The sequence below is a fragment of the Plecotus auritus genome (genome assembly GCF_963455305.1).
Source record: "Plecotus auritus genome assembly, chromosome: 7".
Classification (NCBI taxonomy): Eukaryota; Metazoa; Chordata; class Mammalia; order Chiroptera; family Vespertilionidae; genus Plecotus; species Plecotus auritus.
This window is the reverse complement of record NC_137774.1, coordinates 32,183,468-32,197,287: the sequence shown is the minus strand read 5'-3', so window position 1 is coordinate 32,197,287 and position 13,820 is coordinate 32,183,468. Positions and strand designations below refer to the sequence as shown.

General features: G+C 34.5%; 1 protein-coding gene and 1 pseudogene across 5 annotated transcripts in view; both read left to right on the top strand.

The window, feature by feature from the left end:
- The window catches only part of SUZ12 (SUZ12 polycomb repressive complex 2 subunit), a 44,566-nt gene extending 30,816 nt beyond the window's left edge, over window positions 1-13,750 (top strand). For 3 of the 4 annotated variants that reach the window (XM_080682715.1, XM_080682714.1, XM_080682716.1), the window contains 8 exons: window positions 819-924; window positions 4,363-4,540; window positions 6,432-6,523; window positions 6,725-6,868; window positions 7,815-7,972; window positions 8,527-8,725; window positions 9,166-9,245; window positions 11,270-13,744. In XM_080682715.1, coding sequence (XP_080538841.1) covers window positions 819-924; window positions 4,363-4,540; window positions 6,432-6,523; window positions 6,725-6,868; window positions 7,815-7,972; window positions 8,527-8,725; window positions 9,166-9,245; window positions 11,270-11,615 — 1,303 coding nt within the window. In that variant the 3' untranslated portion in view covers window positions 11,616-13,744. Of the gene's footprint in view, window positions 1-818; window positions 925-4,362; window positions 4,541-6,431; window positions 6,524-6,724; window positions 6,869-7,814; window positions 7,973-8,526; window positions 8,726-9,165; window positions 9,246-11,269 lie in introns of all 4 variants that reach the window. The other variant, XM_080682717.1, reaches the window with a different exon arrangement.
- Window positions 3,616-3,856, top strand: LOC308254219 (small nuclear ribonucleoprotein G-like; annotated as a pseudogene). Its single transcript has one exon. The product of its transcript is annotated as a small nuclear ribonucleoprotein G-like (transcript).
- Window positions 13,751-13,820: the final 70 nt, after the last annotated feature.

Genomic DNA, 13,820 nt, shown 5'->3' with positions numbered 1-13,820 from the left:
CTTGATTAATGTTAGCTGTTATCACCTAACAAAATTTTTCTTAAGACTGATGAAGAGAAGCCAGGTTCTTCTTGCTATATATAATTAATTGTTGAGCATAATTGAAGAATGCTATTTAGTATAGTGTTACCAGTGTTCAAAAATATAAATTATACACACACACACACACACACACACACATATATACACACACACACACACACACACACACACATTAAAACTATACTATGGGTATAATTTAGTTAATTTTTTTATTCAGCTGGTATTTCATTTATTCATTTACCCATGAAATGTTTATTGAGCACCTATATGTGCCAGGTGCCCCCAGGATCTTATAGTTATTGGAGTTGTTATTGTAATCATAAATTTTTTTATTATTGGTCAAGTATAAAAGTTAAGAACTCCAGTTCAAATATTTACAATAGTTAAAAATAACAGAAGCATAATTCTTAGTAGTTCCCTAAGGCAAGTATTGTAACACTATCCCATTTTTACAAGTAAAGCCTACACACATACTTTATACTTAAAGTTTAAAGCTTGCTAAGTTTTGAGGCCATAGGTATATTACATTTTAAATGTTTAAAATTATATCTGAGTAGCTGCATTAATAAAATAATTCTATAGTAATAGTAGTTAATAGTGGAACCCATTAAAATTGCTTGTGTCTAAGAATGGAGTATAGATATATTTTTAAATTTTGTTGGATATATAAGCTAGTATATAAATTTAATAAATGCTTTATAAATCTAAAGATGTAGAATTTATGTACTTACAATAATAACACAGGTTACTTTAAAGTGTATGTGTTTGTCTAACAGGCGCTTACAGCTTTTAGATGGGGAGTATGAAGTAGCCATGCAGGAAATGGAAGAATGTCCAATAAGCAAGAAAAGAGCAACATGGGAGACTATTCTTGATGGGAAGGTATGGACTACTTAGAAGGCTGAGCACGTTATAGTTATGAACTCCCATTTTTTATTGGTCGTTTTCTCCCTCAAATGCAAATTTATGTTGGAAGTAGAGTCCTTTGTTTTTGTACTTTGGAAAACACAAATAAAATTTACCTAGTTAGAGTATTTAATGGAAGGAATCCTCCTTGGAGCCAGATCAAGTTCAGATTTTCACTTCTTGCTATGTGGCATCCAGCAAGTTACTTAAGCTTTGTGTCTTGGTTTTTTCATCTATAGAATGAGCCATAGTGTTGATGGATTAACTGAAATAATTAATGAAGTATGTTTAGCACTGTGCCTGGCATAAAATAAGTGCTCAATAAATGTTAACTGCTATTTTAAATCCCATTCATAGTAACAGCAGGTAACATGATGACTTAATAAATTTATTAAGAAATCTGCTGGACTTAAATGAAGCACACTTAACATAACTCTTCTAAGAGACTTAATAAATAGGCATCCATACATTTCTTGAATAGGCAGGCTCAACAAAATGTTATTTATTTCTAAATATAAGGTCAGTGTACCATCACAAGCAAAATCCTCAAAAAGATTTTTTTAAGCCTTAAAATTAGTCTTAAGTAATCCTAGAATAACATGTAATAATACTAAGGAAAATTACAGAAAAGTTTTCAGAGAACATTTACTTACCAGGGGGTAGAACATATTATAAAGTTAATAGAACTTAAATGATATGGTGTAAGCAGATCAGTGAAGCATATTTCTGAAATGGTTTCATATGCATTTGAAATTTAGTCATGATAAAATTGGTGGTACATCTCTGTGGGAAAGACTGTTCATTAATTGTGACAGAATTGGTCTCTAGCCATCTGGAAATAAACTTAGACCTAAGAAATTCCAGAAGGCTCATAAATGTAAATGTAGAAATAAACAATACATAACAAAAAATGTAGATGAATATTCATATAATCTTGTTCTGAGGAAAGCTCTTCTAAGTGTGACGCAGCAGGTTAAAAGCATAAAAAAATTACTAAAGTGGGTTATTTCTACATGCAAATAACTAAATTTAAAAACATGGATTGGGGAAATATTTGCAACATATAAAAGGCTACTATTATGAATACATAGGTTTATAACTCAATAACAAAAGATAAGCAATCAGATTAGGAAAATGGATAAAGGATAGGTAGTTTTGATTTTTTTAAAAATATATTTATTTTAGAGAGGCAGGGAGAGGGAGATAGAAATATTGACGCGAGAGAAACATCAACATTAATTGGCTGCTTCTTGCATGCTCCCCAACTGGGGATTGAGCTCCCAACCCTGCCATGTGCCCTGAACTGGAATTGAACCCATGACCTCTTGGTGCATGGGTCGACACTCAACCACTGATCCACACCAGCCAAGCTCAGGCAGTTCTTAAAGCAACAAATATAGATGGCCAGCAAATTCATTCTTATTAGTGTTAAAAAACATGCAAACAATCAGAGATAATTACTTTTGACTGCTCGTATGACAACAGTTTTAAAGATTGATAGTTTATAGTTGGATATGTGAAGACACATATTCTCAGATAATGCTTTAAGAATAAGTTGGTAAACTTACTGGAGGGCAGATGGTCAATATGGATAAAAATGTTAAAAGTTTGTTAGGTTTATCCATGAGAAAATAAAATTGTATTTATATGAATTGTTAGTTTTTCCAAAGAAATGGTTTGAGGCAATATGAAATGGCATCCTTTTGAGTCAGATCATATGGATTTGTTTCTTCTTAAAAGCTGTGTGGTATTTTGTTCCATAATTTATTAAACCAATGCCATTTTAATATATAATTTGATTATTATAATTCATGTAAAATGTTTTTGTTTTCAAAAATGTAGTGAATATATTTGTACATGTATCTTTTTGCATTGCAAATCCTGTATAATAAAAGGCTAATATGCAAATCGACCAAACAGCAGAACGACCTGTCACTGTAACACGTACTGACCACCAGGGGGCAGAAGCTCAACACAGGAGGTGCCCCCTGGTGGTCAGTGGGAGCGCCGCTCAGCCAGAAGCCAGGCTTACGGGCTGGCGAACGCAGTGGCGGTAGCGGGAGCCTCTCCCACCTCCGAGGCAGTCAGACATTCCCTGAGAGAGGGGGATGCGAGAGTGTGCAGGCCAGACTGAGGGACTCCCCTCCCCTGCCCCTGAGTGCATGAATTTTCATGCACCAGGCCTCTAGTATGTTTATAAGATAAATTCCTAGATATGGACTTACTAGGTCAAAACCAGTTTATCTGACCACATTTTTACCTCATTCCAGTCTAAAATTATAGCTTTAAGATAATTATTTATAATAAAGATGTAGAAGGAGTTAAGGCTTGTATGGCAGTGAAATAAACAGGAGCTCATATGTCCAAGAGGTGGTTGGGTTTAGAACTCAAGTATAAACAATGGAGAACCAATTTGGGATAATCGGCCTAATAATAGGTAAATCCTCAAGGATGGGTGAGAGGTAGAGGCACATGGCTAAATGTTACTAGGAACTAAGAAAACCAAGAGAAGATAGTAAGTAGTTTTATAAGTGATTAGAGGTGGAGGAGGAAAGCCAAGAAAGTAGTCATCAAACAGTGTCTAAAAACTGGCAGGCTTAGGTACTACAGTTTACTTGTTTTTTAAAAAATATTCTAAGGAGGTATATTTGAGCTCGCTTATACACCATGAACAAAGCTCACCCTCTCGAGTTAAAAAATTTATGGACAAGCAGTTATCATTGAAATTAAATGGTGGCAGACATGTCCAAGGAATATTGCAGGGATTTGATCCCTTTATGAATCTTGTGATAGATGAATGTGTAGAGATGGAACTGGTGGGCAATAGAACAATATTGGAATAGTGGTAATATGAGGAAAAAGTATCATCATGTTAGAAGTCTTGGAAGACTATAAAGAATGGCTATAGTCACCAGAGAAATCAACTGCTTCCACATGTCCCCTCTCCACAGCACCTGTTTTACTACAATATAAAAATTGAGTCCTGTTCATTTTCACATTGAACTTTTGTTAAACTTTTCTATTGATCCAGAAAAAAACATTCTAAATTGGTTACCAATATAAAATGCCAACATTCCCCATTAGAACTTGGATTTCTGACTTTTGAAAAATCTAAAAATGTGGCTGTGCTGGGCCATTGTTTGTGTCTGGCAATAATTCAGCTACTGCTCATAAGTGGCTGTCTTTTTTAGACAACTTGAACACTCCAGTACTATATGGTCTCTACTGTGCTGTGTACATTGACTTGACTTACCTGGCCATTGATGTAGGCATTTTGGGTTTTCAAGAAAAAAGTCTATTGATTTAAATCAAATCCACATTAGCTTATAATAAATATTATTTTAAGTTTCTACAATTTCTTTCAATTTGTTATATGGAATCTTCCTTTACTCTTTTCATGTTTTTCTCTTTTAGAGGCTGCCTCCATTTGAAACATTTTCTCAGGGACCTACGTTACAGTTCACTCTTCGTTGGACAGGAGAGACCAATGATAAATCTACAGCTCCTATTGCCAAGCCTCTTGCCACTAGAAATTCAGAGAGTCTCCATCAAGAAAACAAGCCTGGTTCAGTTAAACCTACTCAGACTATTGGTAAGAAGACATTGCTGTCAAAATAATGTTTTGCAGAGTTAGTTAGGGCTTAGGCTTTAGATTAATTTTTGGTCATTTGCTCTAAAAGTTATTCTTTGGGAAATATTTGACTTATTAGAGAGACAAACTATGAGCCATGGTAAATTAGGGTTCTCCTATATTAAATGTAAAGTTTTGTGTTAAAGCACATATTAACAGTCCTTTATCCAAAATCTTTGTGTAAGATGTGTCTGGACTTATTTTTTATTTTATTTTATTTTAGAAGCATGATATAGTATATATGCCATATATAATACCTCCAAATGAGGTCTGTAGATAGCCTATGCCAATTTAGGACAGGTTTTTCCACTAAGTTATTTTGCCTAAAACTCATGAGGGAAACTATTGCTTTTCAGAGCTTTCAGGATTTTGAAATTGCAGGTTGGTAATAGAGCTTTGAGATTGTATGCTTTTTCTAATTCATGTAAAATTTTGTATATGTTGTAGAGCTGAATTCAGTGTTTCAGAGTGTTTTTATAATATTAGTGGATCATTATAACCTGAATTTTGCCAGATTAAATTTTGAGTAATTTTTTAAGAGGGAAAACATTTACAAATGGAGTTAGCTCTGCTGAGTTAAAGTCCAGGTTGCACTGATCTGTCATTTTGTGTCTGCCTGATAGGAACACTGCCCTTTACCTGAGGGTATCTAGTTCTAAGTCTGTTTAAAGAAGACAGAAAACTTCTAAGTTCCCTGTCTTTGACATTAACCCCTCATGTCCATTTATTGTGTGCAAGTCATTATAAAAGTCAGATTAAAAAGGTAGAGAAAATGGCTGTGTCAGGAAAGATTTCTCAAGTAAATTGTGGTCTAGTCACTTCTCAGAATACTTTGTGGCCAGCCAGTCAGATAGGTAAAAGAATTTAAAAGAAAATGAGAAAAAAAATTTATACAAAATTGTATCTATAAAATACTTAGTTATGTCAGGGAAAGTAAAAACATTTTAAGTATGTAAGTAAATATCCAAAATTATTAATGGTGATTATTTTTTGGATTTGGAATGACACTAATACAATCATTTTTTTTTTTTTTAATATATTGATTTCAGAGTGGAAGGGGGAGAGAGAGATAGAAACATCAATGATGAGAGAGAGTCATTGATCGGCTGCCTCCTGCATGCCCCCTACAGGGGGTCAATCCCACAACCCAGGCATGTGCCCCCAACCAGACTCAAACCTGGGACCCTTCAGGCCACAGGCCAATGATCTATCCATTGGGCCAAACCGGCTAAGGCTTAATACAATCATTTTTTAAGATACATGTTTTTATGATTTTTCAGAGAGAGAGGAAGAAGGGGGGGCGGGGAGAGAGAAACATCAATCAGTTGCTTCCTGCACACCCCCTACTGGGGATCAAGCCTGCTACCTGTGCATGTGCCCAGACTAGGAATCAAACTGGTGACCCCTTGGTGCATGGGATGATACTCAATGAGCTGAGCCGCACTGGCCGGGCAATATACAATCATCTTTTACTTAATTTATGTTAAACCAACACTTAATGGATATCTGCTCACTACTTGCCCTGGGATTATAAATACCAAAACCACACTCTGACCTCAAAGTGCTTAAAACATTATAGTGACTATATATAATTACTTGGAGTTACTTTTATAATGATAATAGGACATAAGAGGTGGTTTTTAAAGGAAAAGTATGGCTCTTGCCAATAAAGACCTAAATATATGATTAGGAGTATTAAGTGGGATTGTTCCCCTGAGTATGAGAATAAAAACTGTACTAAATACCACAAGTAGAATTCTGTGAAACCTTTAATGTTTAATTATTTTCACAAGATATATTATCTCACTTAGAAGCAAATATTTGCATTAAATATAAAAGTATGTATTTTCAGCTGTTAAAGAATCATTGACTACAGATCTACAAACGAGGAAAGAAAAAGATACTTCAAATGAAAACCGACAAAAATTAAGAATATTTTATCAGGTAAACATAGCTGAACCAGTTATATAAGTAATTATGAAATGACTTTATTTTGCATGTTACATATGAAATATTTTGGATATTTAAATAAAAAGACTATCTGACTTTTTCTTTTAATTTGTTTTAACTTTTTAAAGGGGATATTGAAAAAAAAAGTTTTGAAATGTGTAAGTTGTAGTTTTCCCTTTTTTTTTTATTTTAAAGTTCCTTTATAACAACAATACAAGACAACAGACTGAAGCAAGAGATGACCTACATTGCCCTTGGTGCACTCTGAACTGCCGAAAACTTTATAGTTTACTCAAGCATCTTAAACTCTGCCACAGCAGGTTTATCTTCAATTATGTTGTATGTAACTGTTTTTTTCTTACTAATATATATATTATAAGACAATTTGACTTCCAAAAATAGTACTTGGTACAAAATACCAAAATTTCTGCATTTGGGTGGATTGCTATATGGGTGGATTGCTATATGCGTGAATTACAGTGAATGGTTCAGTTTACATATAATGCACCTATATTAACTCATATAATCCTCACACCAACTTTTTGAATGAAGTGGTGATTTCTTTCTTCTTGTTCAGATGAGAAATAATTTGTAAAAAGTTAAGAAGCCAATAAATGGCATAGCCAGGATTTTAACATAGATCTTTTTGTTGTTTATTAATCCTCACCCAAGGATTTTTTCCATTGACTTTTAGAGAGTGGAAGGGGGAAGGGAGAGAGAAACAGCATTGTTGTGAGACACATGTATTGGTTGCCCCCTGCAAGTGCCCCAACCTAGGCTGGGGATTAAACCTGCAACCCAGGTATGTGCCCTAGACCGGGAATCTAACCTGCTACCCTTTACTGCGAGGGCCAATGCTCTAACCACTAAGCAACACAAGCCAGGGCTTAACACAAATCCCTTTATTTTTATTTTTTTTATTGCTTTCAGGGAGGAGGGGAGAGATAGAAACATCAATGATGGGGGAGGATCATTGATTGGCACACCCCCTCCTGGGGATTGAGCCCGCAGTCTGAGAATGTATGTGCCTTGATTGGACATCGAACCGTGACCTCCTGGTTCATAGGTTAACGCTCAATAACTGAGCCACATTAGCCAGGCAACATAGATCTTTTTTGTTCTAGGTTCTCTGACTTCCTGTTCACCAGGCTAATATGCCTGGCTTATTTATGTTTATAAAACATTAAAAACCACAGCACTTTTTAAATTAATTAAATTGGAGTGATAGGTATTTAGGGTAGAATAATATTTTCTTTTCCTAAAATCCTTGCCATTTTTGTTACAGTATCATCCAAAAGGTGCTAGGATAGATGTTTCTATCAACGAATGTTATGATGGCTCCTATGCAGGAAATCCTCAGGATATTCATCGCCAACCTGGATTTGCTTTTAGTCGCAATGGACCTGTAAAGAGAACGCCTATCACACACATTCTTGTGTGCAGGTAGGTAGAAAGGTCATATAGCAACAGGTTTATTCTCTGGATTTTATTGATGATGGTGGAAGAACAGAGGGGGCATTAGCTAATTCTGAGTGGTATACTGCTTTATAGACCTCCCTGGCTCCTGCTTCTACATGGGTTTCTCAATTCCTCACAGCATTTTCCTGTGTTTTAAAAGTTAATGTCACTATTGCTGCGTGGTTGTGGGGATTAAATAATTCTAGTACAGTGGTCGGCAAACTCATTAGTCAACAGAGCCAAATATCAACAGTACAACGATTGAAATTTATTTTGAGAGCCAAATTTTTTAAACTTAAACTTCTTCTAACACCACTTCTTCAAAATAGACTCGCCCAGGCTGTGGTATTTTGTGGAAGAGCCACACTCAAGGGGCCAAAGAGCCGCATGTGGCTCGCGAGCCACAGTTTGCCGACCACGGTCCTAGTAGATCTAGGTACAGAACCCCTAAGAAAGATATGTAATCTATTTGGGTAATGTGAAATATAAAGAACCCTATCCCCGTCATTTGATATTACATCAACATTTCTTTTCATTAGGCCAAAACGAACAAAAGCAAGCATGTCTGAATTTCTTGAATCTGAAGATGGAGAAGTAGAACAGCAACGAACATACAGTAGCGGACACAATCGTCTGTATTTCCATAGTGATACTTGTTTACCTCTCCGTCCACAAGAAATGGAAGTAGATAGTGAAGATGAAAAAGATCCTGAATGGCTAAGAGAAAAAACCATTACAGTAATTATTACTGTTATCATTATTGACAATGATTTTAGAATTTTATGATTAAATGGTTTTTGTTGTAAACTATTGTTTAATATGAATTAAACTTTTGACTTAGTAAAGGAACTTTTTCTAAATTAAGGAACTCAGGAATGCACATTTTCATTTAAACAGTTACCAGGTGAAGAAATACAGGTTTTCTTGTGATTTTATAGAGTGTTCATTGTATTTATAGGTAACCAATACGTAACTTAGGAATTCCTTTTTAAAATTACTGCTTAAACAGAAGTGGTTTTTAAGAAATGTTGCCACTTTGCTGTATAAATAAGTTGTGGTATTTTTAGTTATAAAAAATCTGTTTTTGACATTCTCACAATTTTTTCTTAGAAATAATATTTATATTATTTCTCTGCATTTAATAGGTGTTTTTCTTTTTTAAATATTTTTATTTTTAGCAAATTGAGGAATTTTCTGATGTTAATGAAGGAGAGAAAGAAGTGATGAAACTATGGAATCTCCATGTCATGAAGCATGGGTAGGGTATTTCTAAATTTAAATATTCCATTTCCTTTATATTCTTTTTACTGCTTCACATTCTATAAATCTACTTGTGTTAGAATCTTATATAAAATTCCGTTAATTTAGATATACTGTGTCCTAAATCTTATCCTAATCCAAAGTATTATAATTGCATAGAGAAAAATGGTGATGCTCAGAGAATGTATCGGGAAAGTGCTAGCTCTTCAGCAGATTTTTATTTTTAATATGTCCCTTTTTAATGACCCAATTTTTATTCCTTTTATTGCCAGAGAATACAAAAAGTAAATGCCATGTGCTATATTCCTGGAAATCCTGAAAATTACATATCACAGTTTTAAAAATTGCTTAATCAGAATAAAATATAAGTAGCTTTTTTGATTTACTACCATTTCATAGGAGGCAAGGTAAAACAATCCTAATTCTCATGCCTTTGTCACTACATGTTCCAAAGCATTATTTCTTCTGCAGATCTGCCTCCTTCCCTGTGTGAACTATTTTCCTGTGCTACACATTTTCTTCTCTGCCTTCATTATTATTAGATCCTCATTTAAGACTTTCTTCTATAGTACAAGCATCCAAAGTTTTTTCATTTATAGATAGTGAAATAAATGGGAGGGAGTACTTTTGTTTCCTTACTCTTGGGAGTGAAGGGTTGTTGGTACATAAAGATGTCTGGTTGCATGGCCTGTAGCATTTTTTTGTATACTGCCTTCACCTAAGAACCAGAGGCCCGGTGCACGACATTCGGGGGGAAAAGGAAGGGGGCTGGAGAGTCCCTCCACTCAGCCTGCACCCTCTCTCAGTCCGGGACCCCTCAGGGGATGTCTGACTGCTGGCTTAGGCCTGCTCCCCCTAAGCCAGCAGTCGGACATCCCCCGAGGGGTCCTTAGTGCTGCCATGGAGGCGGGAGAGGCTCCCGCTACTGCTGCTGCGCTTGTCAGCTGTGAGCCTAGCTTCTGGCTAAGCTGCGCTCCCCCTGTGCTAGCACACTGTCCACCAGGGGGGAGCTCCTGCATTGAGCATGTACCCCCTGGTGGTCAGGGCACGTTATCGCGACTGGTCATTCTGCCGTTTGGTCGATTTGCATATTAGCCTTTTATTATATAGGATAAGATAGTCATCACATGTTTAGTGGGTACTGAAAAAGGAAAAGAGGAAGATGGCAGATCACATATGGCTTGTATAGCTATAAATATTTACTAACTAGTTTTTTACAGAAAATGTTTGCCTGGTCCCCCAGTCTAGGGGTACTAAGGAGTAAAGTATGTATGCAGGAGCTTGGGTTAAATGTTTTTCCTTTTGTCCTGATGATGCCAGTTTCAAGATAGAATTTTAGTCACATTACTTTATTGAGTTCTATTTTAATTCTTTGATCTAAATGTGTTAGCACAATTCTTGGGGTTCATTGTATATTGGCATTATAAAGAGGCAGGTAGTTGGGCAAACTATTTGGGTATTTAAGAATCTTCAGGCAGGCCTTTTGGGACTCTGTTGGACACTCAGTTCCTGTGGATAACTGAGCAACCATTCTCCTATTTGGTTCTCTCAAATTTTATTCATTGTATATACCCTCAATTCACTTTCCACCAACACAACCACACTGTGCCATATTTATTTGTTGTGACATCTTCATTTTTTAGAGGTCTACTGTGATCTGAAAATGAAGAAAAACATTCCTTCAGAAATAGGAAAGTATATCAAAATCAAGGGAGAAAATAAAGGAGATATTGGGTATATAGAGTTAATGAAAGTGATACTGGCAAGAGATACTTTCAATACTGCTGTATGTAATTAGGAAAAACAGAAATGATATTTAAACTGATTAAATCACGTCTCTTTAAATATTTTAAATGCTAAGCTCATTCAAGTTATTGAATCTCACATTTACTATAGTGTTACTTCTTGCTAAATCATCGCTTACTAGATTTGGATAGTCTGTTCTATAATGGTTATCACTATTCCATTTGACAAAAATGCTTTGTATCGTTATTGATGTTTTGTGTTGTTTTTATTAAATAGGTTTATTGCTGACAATCAAATGAATCACGCCTGTATGCTGTTTGTAGAAAACTATGGACAGAAAATAATTAAGAAGAATTTATGTCGAAACTTCATGCTTCATCTAGTCAGCATGCATGACTTTAATCTTATTAGCATAATGTCAATAGATAAAGCTGTTACCAAGCTCCGTGAAATGCAGCAAAAACTAGAAAAAGGAGAATCTGCTTCACCTGCAAATGAAGATATCACTGAAGAACAAAATGGGACAGCAAATGGATTTAGTGAAATTAACTCAAAAGAGAAAGCTTCGGAAACAGATGGTGTCTCAGGGGTTTCAAAACAGAGCAAAAAGCAAAAACTCTGAGAAGAAAAGGCCTAACCCTGTGTCGTGGACAAACACTGAAATTGCATTCTAGGGAGTTCAGCCTCTTAGGAAGAGTTTTGTTTTTGTTTTTTAATCATAGATTCCAAACAGGCACTGTTAAGATGAAGTAAATGATTTCAACAAGGATATTTGTATCAGGGTTCTACTTCACTTCATTATGCAGCATTACATGTATATCAGCTTTATTGATGTCATTACAACATTCTCTTGAGCATGAGAAGCAATACTTCAAAGAAAGTATTTTTTAACTTCAACAATTGTCTTATGAAATAAATTGATAATATAGAAATTATTTCATATATTTAAATTATAATTTTTTTGCATTTGTGACTGGCTGTTTTTTTGCTTTGTGAAACATTTTCTTGGGGAGGGAAAATTGGAATGTGATTCCCTTTTTTAAAAATTGAAGGTTTTTGTGAAATTATATTACATTACCATTTGCAATCAAACCTTGATCCTTGATTTTGAAATCAATTTAAAATGAAAAATTACAACACTCAAGATATTTTGCATTGCATAAATTGATTTTACAATTTGAAAAAAGCACTTCTTCATCTTAATGCCTGTTTGAGATGTTAATTTTTCACATTCGACAGTGAAATGTTATGTTGGTTTATAGGATTACTTACCATTTATTTTATGTTGATAAATTTAGTGTATTGCTCACCCAGTATATTTTCTTAAACTTGAATGTTTTACAGTTTGGTTTTTTTCTTCCCCCAGTTAGGTAAACACATGGAAAATTAAACTGTCCACATCTTTTCATTAGAATTGTAAACCAAGGGAAGAATTTGAGATTTTGAAGATGCCACTTTTGAGGGAAGAACTGTTCTATAAAAATGAACCAGAAAACATAACATTTTTTTTATAAGGATGTCTTTGTAATGCGTTTCACGATTAGAATATCCAGTACAGATAAGCTGACTTGAATTGTTTTGAGCAATTTTGCCCTGTGTTATATGTGTTTTATGCACATATTTGCAGTTGGATTTTCTCCAACAGAAAGTGGTTTCACTACTGGCACATTAACAAGCACCAATAGATTTTTATTCCAACTTCAAGCACTGTGGTTGAGTAACATCACCTCAATTTTTTTATTATCCTTAAAGATAATTGCATTTTCATATTCTTTATTTATAAAGGAACAATGCTGCTGTATATACAGGTATTTTTAATTTTTTAATTTCATTCCACCACCATCAGATGCAGTTCCCTATTTTGTTTAATGAAGGGATATATAAGCTTTCTAATGGTGTTTTCAGAAATTTATAAAATGTAAATACTGATTTGATTGGTCTTTAAGATGTGTTTAACTGTGAGGCTATTTAACTGATAGTGTGGATGTGCTTTGTCATCCAGTATTAAATTCTTAGTTATTAATTTTTGTGTTAAAAAAATAGGAAAGAGGGAAACTGCAGCTTTCATTACAGACGCCTTGATTGGTAAGCTCTCCAAATGAGTTACAGTAAACTCTGGTCACACCTATGGATAGCAGATCTTGAGCATTTCTCTCCGGCTTTAATTTGCTAAAGCTGTGCACATATGTAAAAAAAAAAATAGATTATTTTAGGGGAGATGTAGGTGTAGAAATTTTGCTTATGTCATTTCTTAAGCAGTTATGCTCTTAATGCTTAAAAGAAGGCTAGCATTGTTTGCACAAAAAGTTGGTGATTCCCTCCCCCAAATAGTAATGAAATTACTTCTGTTGAGTAAACTTTTTATGTCATCTTATAAGAGCTGAAAAAAATCCCTTTGTTTCTATTTATAAAAAAAATGCTTTTCTATATGTACCCTTGATAAGAGATTTTGAAGAAATCATGTAAGATGATAAAGCATTTGAAAGGTACAGTAGATGTAAAAAAAATCAGTTTAAAAGAACGTTTGTTTTTACATTAAATGTTTATTTGAAATCAAATGATTTTGTACATAAAGTTCAATAATATAAAAGTTGTATTCTGTTTTGTTATTTTATGCATTGTTAATGTGTGCACTAAAACTTGGACTTGTTTAGGATAGTAAGGATCCAGAAGTACACCTATCAGTCAGAGCTGATAATTGAGAAAGGACTTTCCAGCCTCCAGAAAAATGAGAAATAAATGTCTGTTGTTTAAGCCAAAAAAAGAAAAAACTAATGTGAAACTTGCTTTCAGTTTTAGTAACATCAATTTCAACTTGAATATGTTC